At 36.0% G+C, this 19,318-nt stretch overlaps 1 protein-coding gene across 1 annotated transcript in view; it reads right to left on the bottom strand.

Annotated features, from left to right (window-relative positions):
• Positions 1–1,755: 1,755 nt before the first annotated feature.
• The window catches only part of LOC124629669, a 116,909-nt gene continuing 99,346 nt past the window's right edge, over positions 1,756–19,318 (bottom strand). The window contains exon 3 of the mRNA XM_047163182.1: positions 1,756–1,892. Coding sequence (XP_047019138.1) covers positions 1,756–1,892 — 137 coding nt within the window. The remainder of the gene's footprint in view (positions 1,893–19,318) is intronic.

Genomic DNA, 19,318 nt, shown 5'->3' with positions numbered 1-19,318 from the left:
TTCAGAGTGACTTACCCGAACGATGCCTTTATCTAACCATTCTTTAACTTGTGTTTCTACCTCTTGTTGTTCTTTCAATGAAATCCTTCGGGGACGTTGTGCTACAGGGACATCATCCTTGACAATAATCTTCATTTGTATGGGAGATTCTTTACCTTGCTGAGGTTTGTAACTTTTAACTAACTGTTGAACTTTGTTTCGCACCTTGTTATCTTTAATATGATCTGTGGAAGGAAAATCAGAGCACACATAAGCCTCACTCAACATACAGCTTAACCACTCGTCATCTTTACTACCAAACCACACAGAATTACCACTCATACACATTGTCACTCTTTGTAAAAAATCATTGCCTAATATGATACAAAAAGGCATTTCACGTTTCGAGATAACATAAAACTTAACGTTTTCGTATTTCTTATTGTCTATAACAATGTCCACTGTGCACGAACCACTCGTTTTTATCACTGATAAACCTAAACCACTGACCGAAACACTATCACCGTTAACACTCATTCCTAGTTGACGACGATACTCATCCGTAATAAGATTGATATCGCTGCCCGAATCCACCAGCGCATCTGTTGTTTTACCGCATATTTCCACCGTTTTCAGCGGTTTCTGGCGCGATTTCGATGTAAACAGTGCTATGTTGTTGTTATTATTGACATCTTGATCTTGATCGATAACGTCACTTGATGAGCTGTCACTGTCATACGTTGCGTTTCGTTCATCATGAATCGTGGCGCACTTCATACCCGTGTTGACAACATGAACATCGTGCACGACGTCGTCGATCTCATCGCGATCGCTCTCGTTCTCAATCTCACTCGTGAAGTAGGTCTGCTTCGGCGGAAGTCGCGTAGCTGCGTCCGGTGTCGGGCGACTCCGTGGATATTCGTGCCGTTCAGTTGTTCGGGTTGTTCGTTCACCGCCGCCGCCATCTTTTCTTGATTGCATGAATGTTTTTGAAGGCGTTGCATGCTTCTTATTCGGACATTCTACCGAAATATGCCCAAAATCGTTACAATGGAAACATTTCTTGCCTTTACTGCTATTCGGGCACTGGTCTGACATGTGGCTTCGATCGCCGCAGCTATAACATCTTGGTTGAAATGGCTTATGATAATCATTGTGACTCACCGCTTGAGGCTTACTGCGCACACTCAATGTTCTCGCCTTCATTTTTTCTTTCACCATCTCATAAATTTTAAACTTATCTTTTAGGTCTGGATATGTTGTAACACCGTAAAGCATGATCTTGTTACTCTCTAGGTCAGGTATCCCGTCTACAATGTAGCGGATAGCGATATAGTCCGGCATTTTACCACGTTTTCCTAATTCCTTCATTGTGTATAGGTACTCTAATAGGGACTCACTGGGTTTTTTTCTACGCGCACTCATTAATTCATGCACTGTTTTTTGATCCAACGTGTCAGGAAATTCCTTTGAGATAGCCGTTTTCAACTCGTCCCATGTCTTGAAGGTTTTTTCGGCTCGGAACCAGAGCGCGGCTGTACCAGTAAGCGAGCGCCTGGCGACGATGAGCTGTTGTATTGGTGACCACTGGAATATGTCTTTATTATCCTCGATATCTTGAATCCATTTCGAGACGGGGTACGTCTTGTCCTGCCCGCTGAACGATGGAACGGCGTCCTTGGTGTACCAGAGTTGCTCGTGGTCTGGTGAACCACCGGCATCAGTATCCTTCGACATCCTCTTGAAATCGTCGTAGTCGTAGCGTCGTAGTTTTCGTTAGTCGTCGTCGTCGTCGTAATAATTTTCGAAGGAAACCGGTGCGGCGCGCAGAGGCGTAATGGCGTTCCACGTGGCGTCTTTGTTCGTCGGTACGAATCGTATCCACAGCACTGATCCCGGACGAGCCCCCAAAACTGTGGGGATCAGGGTTCGTGGAGTACTTGCGTAATTCAATAATAACCGTTGAATTTCAATCTAAACTATTTATTTCTATTTTTTTACATAAAATCGTTAGGTACATCGTCTAATCTCTTAGCTCCTCCCTCTTTAAATCCAAATTTCCAAACCAATCTCTCTCTCTCATTCATTCATTCCCTCTTACTCCCACTCATTCGTTTAGAAACGTCCATCATCTTACACACATCTCAATCATTCAGAAACATTCAATCCCACACGTATATTGCATTGAAACAGATTGACGCCTGTCTTTCCCCTTGCGTTCGACATCACAACATTAGCAATTCAGAATAATTTATTTTAAATCGTTTGGTCACGCGCGAACCGCAAACAAATTTTGAGTTTTGTGATTTTAAAGCGACAAGCAAAAAATAAGAATGTTAGACTAAGATGAAATGATCAGGCTTACTTTATTTACTGAAAAGAGATACATTACAAACTTTTTATAAATGAGGATAATTTTAAAACATTACTAAAAACTTTCCGTTCCCGTTCCTGTAAAATAAGACGTTTATTTATTTCTGTAGGTGCTTACTTAATTTCAGGTTTACGTACTCAGTATATAAATTGTATCTGTATAAAACAGTACATATCCCAGACATCTTCTGGTTGAAGTTTAAATATTTGTATCGAAATATTTTCTTAGCCTGTTTCTACACATGGGTGTGTTCGCGTGCAATATATACGAATGTAAATATATCAAGTGCAGCAAAGGCTAACCAAACGAGTTTGTAACGACTCGAGGTGCATCACTCGAAATTTGAATTTCATATTTTGGCACAGCATAGACAGTACTTGTGGCAAGGTATGCGCGTCCTTATGTACAGACGAATATATGCTCATTTACCTCGTATATGCTTGAGATACGTTTAGACTTTGGCTTAGACTTCGAAGGAATCTAGGTTGTTTTATTTTTTAAACGAGTTTTTAATGTGACTTGGTTTTGACTGTTATCTAGACACACGGCAGTGTGTCCGCCAAGTTCGAGCAAAAAAAGCGACACACCGGCCGTGGGTTATATTACACGAACCATTTCGGGCCAAATTCGACCCCCCTGTAACTCAAAATCTATTTTATTTACGCATATCAAATTTCTAGTATCTGTTGAGACCCCCTCACTTATCTAAAGTACAAAATTTCATTAATATACCTATTGTAGGTCTTGAGATATTGACGTCAGAAAATCGCTATTTTTACTATACACTCACTGACTGACTGATTGATTCACTGATTCACTCATCAAAAACCTAGACCACTTCCAATGGTCGTATTGACTTGGGCATGGAGGTAGGTCTTTATATCAAGGTAAAGGGAAAAATCTGAAAATGGCCAAGTGTGAGTCGGTTTCAAAATAATGAAGGTGTTTTATACCCGGTGTAAAGGACATTGTTCCGGCTCCATACATGTTCTGCCTAAGAACCGTTTGACTGGAAAGTGACTTCTATAAACTCTTAAAATTATATGGAATCCTATGAAATAAGTTTTCACGAACGGACACTTCAGGAAACTAAAATAATTACGAAAAAGTTAATATTTTGAGGTTATAAATAAAAAATAACCAAGCTTGCGTGAAATATCAGAGTAGTGTTATCAAACTACACTATACAAAATATCAACAATACTATGTACAGCTCTATATGTTCTCTTCTAGATCTAGGAAAAGACTACTCTACTAGATACTAGGAAAAGAGATAGTAAATAGTCAAGTTTAAGATAATTCTTTGACAATGATCATTTTATAAAGTTGCATTTTCTGTCTGTCCCTATGAATGCTTTAGATCTTTAAAACTACGCGATGGATTTGGGTGCGATTTTTTTTTATTTTTTTTTAATAGATAGAGTAGGTCAAGAGGAAGGTTAACACCAAGGTTTTATATTGCCACCGTGCGAAGACGGGGCGTGTGACTAGTTTTCATAAATGCTTAGAATTTTTATGAAAAACAACTACCTAAACGCTTTTGCTTTCAACGTTACGTTTCTTAATATATAGTGAATCCACTTTGGATTTGTGATAAAACGTATCCAAAATGGAAGAGTTCCATTCACCACAATTCATAAAATATCGATATTATTACGATAGAGAATTATTTATTTAAATGATTGATACTACTTTTATATTAGACAGTTACCTAGCTATCTACATGCCATAAGGCGGGAATCGAACCCGCGGTCTATTACCAAGAAGGTACAGACCATACTAAAAATGTCATTACCACACAAAATAATTTAACAGTTAAAGTAAGGTTTACCAATAACAATGAAAGAGGTTTTCGAGGATGTGCAATAAAAACAATATTTATATTCAATTAAAGGTTTTTAATCATCAATATTTCTCAATAATATATTATCTAAGAACTGAGCAGGGGGTTCAATTGAGTTTTGGTATCTCGCCCAGCTTAAATACCAGATAATAGTCATTATGTGGGCACAACAGCCCACTGTTCTACGCCCAAAGATACAATTGCAACAGTATGCCTGATGGTAGGAGCTTCTTACAAAGTACACAATTGCGTCCAACAGTGCATTGCATCTTATTATGCTTGAGACCAACACGTCGTACATATAAGGTCATGAGCTTCAACCTGTAATAATAAATACAAAAAACATTAGTAAATATCAAGTAACTTGCAATTGTGGCAATTGATTTGAAAACCGAGAAATTGTGTGCTTATGAAAACATAAGTAGGTAGTAACATTCTTATCAAAATTAGAAAAACACTTTCGTAGACCACTTACCATACGGGGAACGGTCCATTGTTGTATGCAACGAAGTATATCTTCGTTTTCTAATACCAAAGAACCTCCAGCAGATCCACAATTTATACAATATACTATATTCTGCATCCATTGTTGTAATTATAATATAACTAAATTCGATCACAGACAGAGCAATATCCGAAAATGCTAGTAAAATCCAGTTCTTCACACAAAGCCGAGTCTACCAAGTACGCAATCTAATCGGAGTCCGTAATCAAGCCAAAGTTGTTATATAGAATAAAACCATGAAACGCATAGAAAATCACAAAAGAAACGATAGTCGCAAAGCTATCAAACTGACTTCTAGCAAACTGACTGAAGTACACCAGTGTTGCCAATTACGAAAACTATAATCCTACTCGAGTGCCAAGCTAGAAATTCGCGATTTCGCTCAAAACCATCTTAAAACATTATACAAATACTAGTTTTTTTCTAGCTAGTCAGTTTAGGTATTTAAATGAATAAAGTGTTAGCAACTAATTTTAATAACCGACTTCGGAAAGGAGGTTCTCAATTCGATCCGTATTTACCGAAATCCCGAAAACTTCCGAAACTGGCAGCACTGGCCGACGGAAACATTTTATAAGGCATCAATAATTGTGACCCTACTTTTTATTTGGAATTTTTTTATTTGAAGTGTCCGTGGAATACTAAAATATGTTTCAAACAATATAAAAATAAATAAAAATTATAGTATAATTTATATTCACATCGGTTCTTAGGCCAAAATTGAACAATGTCCTTTATACCCCTAAGGAACTAAAACGAACTAAATTTATCTATATTTATATAATATATCTTCGAATGGTACAAAGGTTTGTATTTAGTCAAAGTAAAGTAAAAATCTGAAACAGGCCAAGTGTGAATCACTTTCGAAAATAACGAATGTGTAACTTTGATCCACGAACATAATATATGATAACATGTCATGTCAGTCAGTTGGTAAATCTAGTCCATTTAGTTAATCTAGTTCATTTCTTTGTAAGAAACATAGTGCATATTAAAAATCTAAAAGATAGTATAAATGAGACATTTCTTTAACTAACTTCATCATAAGAAAAAAATAAAATAAACAACCTTACAAAAATAAATGAAATCCCACCCAAAACAAAAATGTGAAAGACTGCCAAGTTCGATAATATGGGAATGCTTCGCCTATAAAAGAAGTGAGATCTGAATAAGTACCAAGTTTCATACACATACCTCAGTTAAAAATAGTTGCTTTTTAATGATGTTACTTGGCAAGTTTTAATAGAAAATTAAATACTTGATTAATTGCGTTTAGTAGGTTTATAACAAGGTGTATGAAAACTTGCCAAGTAACATCATTAAAAAGTAACTATTTTTAACTGAGTTATGTGTATAGAACTTGGTACTTATTCAGATCTCACTTCTTTTATAGGCGAAGCATTCCCATATTATCGAACTTGGCAGTCTTTCACATTTTTGTTTTGGGTGGGTTATTTTTATCTGACTTTGTTGGCTTCCCAATCTATTGACTCTATAATATTACGTTAATGGAAACATCTTTTCACAATTACCTTAATATTGATCAAGTAAAGTTGCGAATTGCACAGTCTACTTCTGAGATTAAGCTAGCGAGTATGATTTTAAAGTCATCAGGAATCTTGTCAAATTGTGTGATATTCATGAAACCGAGATGGAATAACTTTGCGACAATAGTGTGAAGTACAAATGGCTTAGCGACTGAGTAGCGAGCAGCAGCCTCCGATACCCCCTCCATCAAACAAAGGCGACCATAGACAAACTGTAACACTCAACCCAACCTATTATACACATGCTATTATTCCAAGTTATAGTTTCTCCGTCTCTAGTTGGAACTTCGTGTGAATTGTTAAATTCCATTTCTGAAAAGCTACTCTGTGCCACAGGCGTCCCTACTTCCTAACTAGAATTTAATTATGAATATCCTGGAGACTGTTGGTACTCACAGTTTGGCACAAAGCATTAACTTGCGTAAGGCACATTGTCCACTGGGGCGAAACTGCTGTAACCGTCACTGTGTTAGCCTGTTATTTATGAGAGGTAAATACATGACAATATCCATTGTTAGGCACGGGAACAAAGGCCCGGCTTACAAACACTATTTTTGCAAACAACTGTAATTTAGCAACTGCTGGAAACGGACGAACGTTATAAAATAAAAATGTACTGAAGCAGTCCGCAAACATTGCTTATGTAGCTACATGAAGCACGTGAAAAACAGATGTTTCTTTTTCAATAAACAAAATCCCCTGTGTGCCCGCATAGCTTGAAATAAACATAAAGCTGTGACAAACAGACTGACTCTAGGGAATTTTATTCGGGTACAAAAATAGCTTCATAATTCCCATATTTTCTGATGTTCATTCTGTCATTAAAAGCGGTAAAATATTTGCTCTGATATGATTCCGATCTCTCTACGGAGCCATTGAATGCTTTTAAATGATGTTTCTGAAAAAGGTACGGCGGTTGTATGAGCCGGGCCGGGGGCAGTCGCGCCAGTCATCTTTTTCTCACGGGTATTAATAGCGATTTGAAACAGAGTTGGGTGATTTTGCATAATTTTCTCAATGATCTGTTTTCCTAATGGAATTATTATCAAATAGATACTGAAGAATCTCCGGCGCATTTTCGCTATGAAGACATTTAAAAAAATCTTCCTTTGTTTCTAGAATAATGCAAAGAATAAAAGATTTCATTGTTGCTACGACGTAGCTGATGCTACGCCAGTTACTCTGTCGTAGCAAATACCAACTCCGGTACGCGTCGCGTCGCATTTCTTAAACTTTGTTCCTAGAGTACATTTTATGTTTTGAAATAGTATTGCATTTCACGCTACTCTACTTTAGAACTATTAAGTAACTATAAACAATGTACCTACAGAATGCTATACAATTCATTGATATAACGTGTAACGTCCATCCATCAATAATGTACATTTTTAACGCTGAACGCACAACAATAAATACAGGTGGATTAAATAGTACTTATTTTTATTGTTTTTCCATCACCACATCGATATGTAAATTATTTAATGAATATTGATGGTCACGTTCCCACCCCCCTTTGTGGTAACAAGGAATATTTTATGTCCTTTGTTTACCTCATAGAAAGCGGAATTGTAAAGAGTAATTAAGTACGCTAAGTACGTCTGAATAAGGTAGCACGTTAAAGTATGAAAAAGAGCTTGAAAGTGATATCGAACTGGCGCTTTTCAGTACAAAACTCATTCATTCAGGCTTAGAACACGCCATTTAATCGAACCTTTGCCGGCCAGCGCTAGACCAAAAAGGCGACACTCCATAATTAAAAAGTCAGTTTAATTAAGCGCCACACAGTTATAACCAGCGTCCATTCCCACTGGAGTGCTTATGAGAAATGCTGCGATAATAATACTGCCACATTTCCACTGGATATATCTGGATAATGTACGTAAATCTACCAGGAGCGAATGAATACTGAAGAGTAATTTTTGTACGCGAGTGTAGTATGGTCCAAATATTTTAAATTATTTCAAAGTTTGTGTATATTGCGCTACTGCAAAAGAGAGCAGTAAAAGAGAGAATATTTCCTTCATGTATGTGGTACTACGACGAAATCCGATAACAAAAATACATCCTATGGGAATAATTTATTTTTGAAAATGACTTTTTTTTTTATTTCATACATTTGTTTAAACGCGCCCAAACCAGGCGTCCTTTTCAGTGCGGACATGGTTTTTGAATTAGTCATTACACAGAAACGTACTTTAGGCGACATCAGGCTAATGTTAAGTTGATGTAGGACTGTGTATTAAAGCTGACATGACATGCAATCAAACATGTTCTGACATATAATTTAAATAGGTACTTTTTACATATTTGTGTCATTTCTAGAGAACTACTTTTTGATCGCGCATTCACATCTGTAAAGCCAAAATACATTTGTGATTTGGTCTACCAGGTACAAACCTAGGATGTACTCGGTTTTCAATTTACATCAATATTTGGAGCAACTGCCACCTGATCTCCAAACTCCAATTACTTGACTGACAGCACTGATATTCTAAGGCTAGGTCGTTGTCCAGTTCCGTGGTTTGGTCTACCAATAACGACTGTCCTAGATATTCATAACATAACGTTTCCATTTTCGAATGCGTATCGACTGAATGGACTTCAGACCACCGAGCTACTCGGGTAGGGCCGGCAAACCTCCGTGCTCGTCAAATTTCAACAACTGCTTTTAAGCTTCAAGATTAATATTGGCTATAGCTTAGCTAGAAGGGTACTTAAAATTATAGCAAGTTTTAATCCCCACCTTTATTTCTTTTAACGTTACTTTACATCAAGAACTGAAAACCTTTTAAAGTTTAAGCATGCTGAACCGAGATAAGAGCGTAAAGACGAGGTTAAAGATTTTCCACAGAAAATAGTTTTTCCTCTCATAAAGTCTTTCGTACCTAGACTATCCTATGAAATCTCGAGCACTTAACTTAGGATTAGGTGTAGCGTGACTATAAAAAAGCTTCGGACAGACTTAATATCACTTTCGAGCTTACCCAAATCCGCAGCGTCTATCGCCAGAAAAACGTAGGAAACGTATACTTAGTTCTAGTTTTCCGCTTTAACTATATTTCACTTGTAACGAAATGAAACGAATTTGGACATTGGAACTTGAAGATAACGTGAGGGTAAACGACACTTTTCTCGGGCCCGACCTCGAGTTAAGAGGGTATCGGCGACGAACAAACGTGCGTATGTTCATGGCATATTATTTACGAAGTAGACAGATCGCGTGGACGAAGGTTTCACAGAATCAATTTGTGTACCAAGTATTGGTAATGATTTTTCAGTCTGCAGTTAGTAAGGTAGTTAAGTGTAGTAGGATTGGTTTTATATTCTATGAAAACGCTTTCTAGACACTTCTAAATAAAACTGTACTAAAATTGTATTGAAAACTGTTATCATACGTATCCTTTATTTAGGCCTACACTATAGGCGTTCAATACAACGCCAGATTTTTTCTCTTTTTATGCTTTCTAACTTTTTATATTTTAACCATTTTTTTAATATAATAAAAGCAAACCGGAAAACCGTTATTCTATAGTCATTGTTTTTATAAACAAAAATAAAACAAACATATAGTGAATTCGGAGAGCATTAAAAATACATATTTTACTGTGTAAAGTGGCGTGACGGCAAACCGGCCAAAGTCACGTTCAATTTATTTTGATGGCCCGTGAAATACGCATCTTTCATAACACTTCACTAGCAAATGAGAACTAGAAATATGATTCACAAATGGAAACATGATCCTTATGGAGAAGAAGAAATTAGCTTTAAAGAATTACCGATGCAAACAAAAATTACGATGCAAAAGCTCTGGTCGATTCGTTACCTTAAGTACTCGAATTGTAAGTAATTCCAGCAGATTACGTACTGTGTATCTCGCTTCATTTTATTTTGACTCGAAAAATAAAACGTTTATTTTTCATTCACGTTTATCTCAGAACAATAAATAAGCATGATACCATGACCACTCTGGGCGAAGCAGGGGCGAGTGCCTACTTACCTACCAAAAAGCTTTAATGCAAAATTGGATTTCGCGGTCCATTAATTTTCAATTTGCGTGATTGCAATTTTGAAGGTTTGCTCCTCCCAAAGACGTCTGAATTGGGGACAGAAAATAACAAAAAGGATTTAGGATGAGATTGGAATGAATACATTAGAATCCTACAATCCGACTTATTTATAAAAGACATCCTACTGTTCTTAAATAAAACTTTAGTAGTACTGTATTTAAGTAAAGTTACATAAGTTTTAACTTTAATCATTAAATTAATTAACACAATCAATTAAAATCTAAAAATTATATAGCAATATTTTCATTTAATATTAAATTCAAAGTTTATAGAACTTAATAAGATTAATCACCTAATTATTGCTAAAAGCATCTCCTTTGTACTTAGAATGACAAACTATTCTATGTTTAATGTATAATTGCCAAAATTATAGCAATTAATTTTATGAGATTATAAATAAATGTAGGCGTAAGTTTATTAAAACTGACTTGAATGTTAATAAATATTGATTTTATGGATGCGGCATTAGACAATGTAGGTATTTGTTTAATATTGGCTACTTACATCATCTAGAAATATTTCCATACTAAATTAATACTTTCAAGTGATCTAAAACACCTTATTAATTTCAACAGAGATAAAGCCAACTGATATCATTCAAAGTTCCAATTTCAATTCTATCTTAATTTATTTCTATCGTTCATCGTCGCCTCATCTAAGCACAAGGGTCACATTTCCGCAATTGTAAGAAAGACAGAACGTGTGTATCTGTCCTACTGTCTCCTCTCTTAAGGCGAGATTCCACTGATGTGTAACAAGAGGGAGGCATTCAAACTTCTGGTGTTCTCTAGCTAGCAAACAGAAACAAATGACGTGCGAACACTTCTAAAATGACCGCGAAATTGCAGCCTTCGTGCGCGACCGGTGGACTCGCGTCAAAGCGTACACATTTTTTGTTCGCGAACATATGTGCGCGTACAATTTTGGTGTAATCTCGCCATTATACATCTCAGTAGGTATACGGTCGCCGATGTAGTTATGTTCCGAGCCATTTGTTGGAAGGACGTTTAAACAGCGAAAAAACGTGACAAGAAAACAGAACTTTCACATTAAGCTTTCTATATTGTACGCCGATGCCTCGTTTTGTTCTGTGTACAGATTAAAACATGATATTTATGAGATACGAACATAATCTGATTAAAGAGCAGTGGATAACGAGCACTGAATATAATATCGACGAAACTCTAGCCGAATTTAAGGAAGATATAATTATGAATAATATTTTGTGAAAATTATTTTTAAGTGTGTTTATTTCCAAATTGTAGGTCAGTATTGGGTCGTAAAATATTGCAAAATTAAAGAATTTAAAGTAACTTTGCACTTTCTAGTAGTGCACTATTTCTCTTCGATAGGAAAAATCACTCACATATATGTATTTGTGCCGAATGCTGTGAAGGACGTAAGTGCATTATATAGCTATTCTATTGAACATGAAAATAGAATAAACACTATTCTAAAAGGTCCACCAAAAGGCTTACAAAATATTACTGACGTGCAAAATATAATAACAAGAGCTTTGTAAATTATTTGTTTCTCTATCATTCGATCAATGTATTACTGGTTTTGAATATAACAATCAATTTTGATACCACAGTTTCATTGTATATTCTAGAATTGTAGATTTTATCCATAAGTAATGTATATTATAAATATAAAATTTATAATATAAAAAATATTTTTAGTTTTTAGTAGTTTTAAGTTAAATTATTCACAACAAAACTTTAAACACAGTCTATTGATTTCTGACACTTACGCGAATAGTAGACATTTAAATAGTACTGAATACATTTAAACAGCTTGTAGTCTAGAGCAACAAAGCAGACCAAGGACAAAGACAATTTTTTAATCCGAGTGCGGAGAGTAGATCCTAGAACCAAAGGAAACAGCTATAAATAAATATTAAAGAATCATAAATACCTTAATTGTAAATATTTTTTCTATAAAATTAAGCGTAAAAGAAATAATAAATATTAAATTCATAAAACAAATGAGATTTGAACGCGGTCTAGTTGATCTGGCTCAAGTAATGAGAATTTGGCGTAGAACCCTTGATCAGATGTTAACGTGGGAGTTCTTATGAATAAAAGAAGCAGCAGTCAAGTGCGAATTGAGATGACTTGATTAGTGTTACGATGTTATCCTTCACTTAAAGGTAACGTTATTCTAGAACTTTTCACACGGCTATTCCGAAATAAGGTAAATCACGGTAAAATATAGGTACTAAAAGTATACGTCGTGTGTTCGATTCTTGTTTCGAAGTTATAAGATACTAAAATCAGGCGTAAGGGTGGTGTTTTTTTATATGTTTTGTTTTTATGAAAAATATAGATTGCCTTGATAAAGTATAGTTCAGAGTTTGACTCCCAGGATGGACCAAGTGCTAGCTTTCTGTCCTGTTATAGAAAGTTTATAAACAAGTTTAACTTAATAAAGCTCTAACTCTATAATTATCGTTATTGGATAAGCTGTTATACTTAAGTACCTAAACGTATCAGGAAGATCCTTTTTCAATTTTATCTCGTTACAGGAGTGTGACATATTCGGAGTATCCCCGAAAAAACTGTTCACGTTTCTGTCTCTATACCTCGCATTTGACCTTTAAAAAGGACAAACGTCTATAATACGGACAGCATAAAAAATATCTGTCAGCCATGCATTAACATTTATGTAGTCGACTGATATCTTAAATCGACTTCCAATATTTTTTTCCTTAAGTCTAATTGTTTTTGTTTGCTATTTTTAACGTTTTAATTTTAGTTTAAGGCTTCAAAAAATACAAATGAATAGTTGCCTACACAACATTATATCCATCATTAAGCCAATAACATTTAACAAAAACCTATCGCTAAAACCGAATAAAATGCACCCTTTAAAACTGTAACAAAAGAAAAGTCGTTTGTCTTAGCTACAGAGTTCCAGAGACATGATCACCTTGTTTCAAAACATGTCCATTTGGACCTTACAGGTGTGCCAACTGCAGAACATAAGCTACTTTCCTTTTGTCCGGGTCGTCACTGTCGGGCACAGATCGCTTGTTAGACGGCTACTACTGAAGTTAAATCGAGATATTTTTCGTTTGAACTTAAAACGATTGCTGAAAAGCAACTGTAGCTCTGTTTTACAAGTCTATTTGGGAAGATCGAGTTGATTGGAACTATTTTTTTTTTTTCATAATCGATTGATGATGTTTTATTTTGATTTTCTTGAATGTGGAATTATGGGATTTTATACTATCTTTGTGAATGTAGTCGGTAGACTCGATTCATCGATATCGGCGTATCGATTCTGTAATGTATCTTTCATAGCATATGTAAACTGTACCTACAGAGAAGAAAAATGATGGAATTATTGTTCAGGCGAATGAGGTACCTACTCCCATTTGAGAATTATATTACTAGCGAAAACTTTGTTAGTGACAGTTAACTGCGGAATGACAATGACACTTTTTTTAAAGCGAGCAATCATCCAAGAACAATAACATCACTTAGCACCACACTCATTTTCCTCAAACCGTTCACCAAATATATGGATTCACTTCCCAAGCCATATTGCCCATTCATCGAGCAAAAACCCAGATTACAAAGAATAATTGTTCTCCAATAAAACCTTTAACCGTTAAGCCATTGATTTGAGTGTTATATTCACATAATCTCGATTGATAATGCTTCTCGTTGGAGCAGTTTTAGTACTCATAGCTGTTAAAGTTTCACTCACCCGACACTCCATCCTTATTGGAGTGTGGAGTGGGTTGAGGGCAACTTTTGCTTCGGTGTTCAACAAAAAAATAAGCGAGGAATTAATCTGTTCAACTGGAATAGTGTTGATGTTGAGTTGCTATTATTTTCTGGTTGGTTGAATCTTTCTTTAACTACCAGCTTTTCCTGCGTTTTACTAATGGCGTGGAAATTACTTATGTACTCCCATACATAAATACACTGAGAGAGATCTCTAACTCCTTTATGCTGTACCCGTATAAACTCTCTTATATACTTTCCTATATGCTTCATGATCGAAGTGAAACGTGACACAGTTCACAGTTTTAATTTGGAGTATACTGTTGTACATAGATAATGACAATGATTTAAAAATTACTTGTAGAGATTATTTAATTCACAACAAAAAACTGCGTGACTAAAAATGTTCTTCAAAAAGTAAAAAACCAAAATTTGTATATAAAAATTCAAAGAAAGAAAAAACCAAGCTAAAATCTAGTCGAACAGAATATTACTTAGAAACCAGTATTATTACAAAACTTTGTTCGATGACCGATGTCAATAAGCTTATTGCTTTCAGTAGGCAGCCTTAGATTAGTATCTCTGCCATCAACATTATTAACTCTACGTAATAGAATTTCCATTTAAAGTATGATTAAATGTACTATGATTACTGTGTTGGTTATGTGGTATAATAATATCGTCTGTGAGCACTATTACTGAGAATTTGATTGAAGGTTCTACTTGTTAGCCAAGAGTGTTATTGTTTTTATTTTCAAGTAGAATAATTGTGTTTATTATTTACTGATCAGTCTGATCTTATTACTATTTTTGTTGAGGTTGGCGCAACATGTTGTATTTATCTTCCATACTTCAAAATTACCTGCTGACCTTTTCTCATAAGAAGGTATTATAATTGTAACTTAAAAAATATTTTTTTCCCTGCAATAATTGCGGATAGTTATATTGAGCAAACGCGTTATATTTCAGAGTAGGTACCTAACCCACAAAGCAAGTATATTATTATACATTTGTATTCACAGCTGTCTAATGCTCTACTTTAAATGTATAATGTTATTTTACCCTCAAGTGCCTGCGGCGACATAAACTCCACTTGTCGATGCCAATAACAGGTGAAATTGTGATTCGAAATCGAACACGGCAGAGGCTTTCGATCACTTTGTCAAACAAATTGAACAGAACACTGAAGGCATGTTATGTTCAATTTTCAATTCGCTACAACAAAATAAAACAAGGAAATATTTTTTGACAGGTGAAAGTCTTTTACATTTTCCGCATACGCTTAAACTTGTACAATGTACGAGTATGTACGAAATAGACGTGTCATGCATTTTTGAAGAAGAATCCTTCTCTACGCTTCCAAAAACATTCTTGTGTATTTTTTTCTGTACTAAAAATCTTGCTGTCAGAAGATTGCTGCCTCAAAGTTTCTTATTAAGGTAGTGTCAGATTTGGAACAGCCACGCAAAAAAATAATTCCGTTCAACCTCTATGCATATTACATATCACATCCTACCTATTAAAAATGAAGTCTTCCTAGGTCTTGCCAGATTTCTGATAGCACGCGCGGCCATCGCTTTTTACCTTAGTGCTTATTATTCGATTTTTGGATTTGACAAACCTCCAAAATATTATAATAACCCAGTCTTACCAAAACCTTGATTCCAAAATCTGATAAACCATTACCAACATAAGTATTACATAAAATCAGACATTGTGCCAAACAGAAACATTGTCAGAATATTTCACAACCTATTTAGAAATTAATTTCACATCACACATAAGCAGCTTTAATAATTGTTAGATGAAGCTCCATTTGACGGAGCGAAACACTAGAAATACACAATAGTAGATCATAGCTCAAAGAGCAGACGCGATTCATGACAACTACATGAAATATATCATGTAATTGAACCACAGTATTGCATTTCAGAGCAATGTCGGGTTGTGAGGCTAGGGCAAACGTGCATGTTTGTATTATGTTATGAGACAGCTGTTTATTAGACAATTTAGTAGTGTCATTGTTTATATTATTGTACTGTTTAGTTGTAACACCTTATTGTTTTCGTGTCGGGGTTTAAAAGGAATGTTAAAGTCATTTTACGTAAACGCATAAAAATGTTCACAAGTTGGCCGTTGGTTTGACTCAAAAAGAATAATATAATTAACACAGGAATATAACTCTGATTCGCAACTGGTGCTTACGAATAATTGCTATCGTGATCAAGTTTATTTGAAATTACTTGAAACCATTTTTTACAGATATCAATAGACAGGAATACGGAAAAGAGTAAGAAAGAAAATAATGGACTGAAAAGTCTTCCTACTCTATAGAAAAAAATTGAAACCCAAACCATCAGTATAAAAAGTCGCTTTAGACTAGTTTTGTTTTTCCTAGTAAGAAACAAAGACGGAGTTCAATACGGTTGGACCCATTTCCTTTTATATTATAGAAAATGAGTCCCCAAAAAGGATATGGACACGTGCAATCAATTTTAATGTAGGACCTAATACCGTTCAATTCCTGTCCGGAAAGGACCGAATTTTACATACGTAAAGTTATCTCTGTCTGCCAAAATCGATTCCCAAACGGATTGCTTTCAATGGATTCTATTTTAAAGCCAAAAATCTGATTAACTCACTCAACAAATGGATTTCTGGAATTTTTACACATGACGGCGATATGTATTTTTTCATGCGATAAACTGAAAAAATACGCATAGAATTGCGACCACTTTCGTATGTTGCGTATCAGTTAACAACTATGAATATTTAAAAAGACGCGAGGAATAATAAATTAAACATGTGACAGATTCTTCATTACTTTTCTGGCTTTCCTTTAATTAGGAATTCCAACAGACAGCGGAACATTGGTTGGCTAAGCATCAGTATCTGTTCAAAGGATTTGAATTAAATTTTAATGGAGACCTGCCTGGACATTGAAACGAACATTATTTGCATTTAAAATGGACGCTTTGAAGCTCCGCCGCACACCACTATAATAGGACTGGCGTAAACATGACGTATTGTATCAGGATATTTTAATACCTTATTTTTTGAGGTTTGTTATTTATTTTCATACTTATGAATGTAGCTGCCAATCTGTCATATAACATTCTTATTGTATTCGTTACTCTACAAAAAATATGATGAACTAACAAAGATAAACAAAGATAAGAAAGAGAGAGAAAATACTTAAGTGTTGGACAATCAATATTTTTTAACAAAGAACATGTTTCAGGTTTAACATTATTTTCACAAATACAATCCTACCTAACCTACCCATTATTTAGCAAAAGTATTATTAGATCGCTCGCTCTATTTGGTTTCAATTTCAGGGTTACAGTTTACAGACGTTTTGTTTTTAGATTGTCACTTTGTATTTGTACCTTGTAATAGAGGAAAGTCGTGACCAGAATACCTAATATACTATTAGCAGGATTTGTAAAACGAACAGAGAAAACAGGAAGGGATTGTGAATGTAAGTGTCTCGGCCTACGTAAATAATGGAAAATTTTGCCGCCTCATTATTTTCCTAAATGTTATTGATTTTGCTACTTACCATTAATTCTATGTTTTGTTACAAAATAGTCTAAAAAGTCTACGGGTATGCTCATTTTATGAACCATACCATCATAATATGGGCTGCAAATTCGCAGAATATAAAATACTCCGCAAGCTAACATAACGTTAGGGTACGAATATTCAAAATATTGATAACATTATTCCCCGAACAATGAAATCGTTGCCAAGATATTCAAAGAAACCCTTAATTAATCAAATGAAATGCAACAAATTGCATTTTATTAAAATAATACTTTAATTAAGAGCACGATAAGTGCAGTCGTATTGGTTTGTATACAAAAAACCATCAATTAGTGTATTCGTAGGAATTGACCACGTTCCCAATTAATAACATTATGATACAATCAAAGGCCAGTTAAATCTGGAGAACCGATTTGCCGCCGTGGAAACCACAACAGACGTTAACCAGAACCACGAATATGTGGTTCGGATCCTCAGGGAGGAAGGTTCGAGATTCTGTAACATGCAGCGTAAGGGCAAGAAATCAAAGCTTTCGGAAGAGACATTAGGGCTTATGAAGAAACGACGTGAAAACCCGCCTGTCACTTCGTCAGCTAAGCGGGCTCTAAACCAAGAGATCAACAAGCACGTACGACGCGACCTCCGGTGCTCCAATACTCTTGACATTGAAAGAGCAATTGAGCTGAATCGGGGGTCAAAGGTGTTCGTACAATCTCTTGGAAGAAGCCACTTGACGAAGCTGACCACAACAAGTGGAGAAGTCGTTTCTTCGGTGCCGGCAGTCCTTTCGGAAGTGGAAAATTTCTATGGCCGGTTATACGCATCGCATGCATCTCGACCTGATCCCGGAAATGAGGATTCTAGAGCCACATTAACACGCCATTTCACCGAAGACCTGCCAGAAGTCAGCAGTGGCGAAATCGAGATCGCTCTGAGACAGCTCAAAAATGGAAAAGCCCCTGGCGAGGATGGCATTACAACAGAGCTTTTAAAAGCAGGAGGTAAGCCCGTACTGGGGGAGCTCCAGAAGCTTTTTAATGCCGTCCTGTTTGAAGGGAGAACTCCAGAGGCGTGGAGTAGGAGTGTTGTCGTCCTGTTCTTCAAAAAGGGAGACAAAACCCAGTTGAAGAACTATCGACCCATTTCCCTCCTAAGCCACGTATATAAGCTGTTCTCAAGAGTGATCACGAACCGACTTGCGCGAAGACTCGACGAATTCCAACCACCGGAGCAGGCTGGGTTTCGGAGCGGATACGGCACTATAGACCACATCCACACAGTGCGGCAGATTATACAGAAGACCGAAGAGTATAATCAGCCCCTGTGTCTAGCATTTGTGGACTATGAGAAGGCCTTTGACTCGGTTGAAATCTGGTCTGTTCTGGAGTCCCTGCAGCGTTGTCAAGTAGATTGGCGATACATCCAAGTGATGAGATGTCTCTACGAAGCCGCTACAATGTCCGTCCAAGTACAGAATCAGCAAACAAGGCCCATACCGTTGCATCGAGGAGTGAGACAAGGGGATGTTATTTCCCCGAAACTGTTCACTAATGCAATGGAGGATATGTTCAAAACGCTGAACTGGAAAGGACGCGGCATCAACATCAATGGCGAACACATCTCTCACTTGCGATTTGCTGACGATATCGTCATCATGGCGGAAACGCTGCAGGACCTACAACAGATGCTGAACGACCTGGCTGAATCTTCTCTACGCATCGGC

This window comes from Helicoverpa zea, chromosome 4 (genome assembly GCF_022581195.2).
Source record: "Helicoverpa zea isolate HzStark_Cry1AcR chromosome 4, ilHelZeax1.1, whole genome shotgun sequence".
Taxonomy (NCBI): domain Eukaryota; kingdom Metazoa; phylum Arthropoda; class Insecta; order Lepidoptera; family Noctuidae; genus Helicoverpa; species Helicoverpa zea.
Note: the sequence above shows the minus strand (reverse complement) of the source record. Positions and strands in the feature narration are given on the sequence as shown.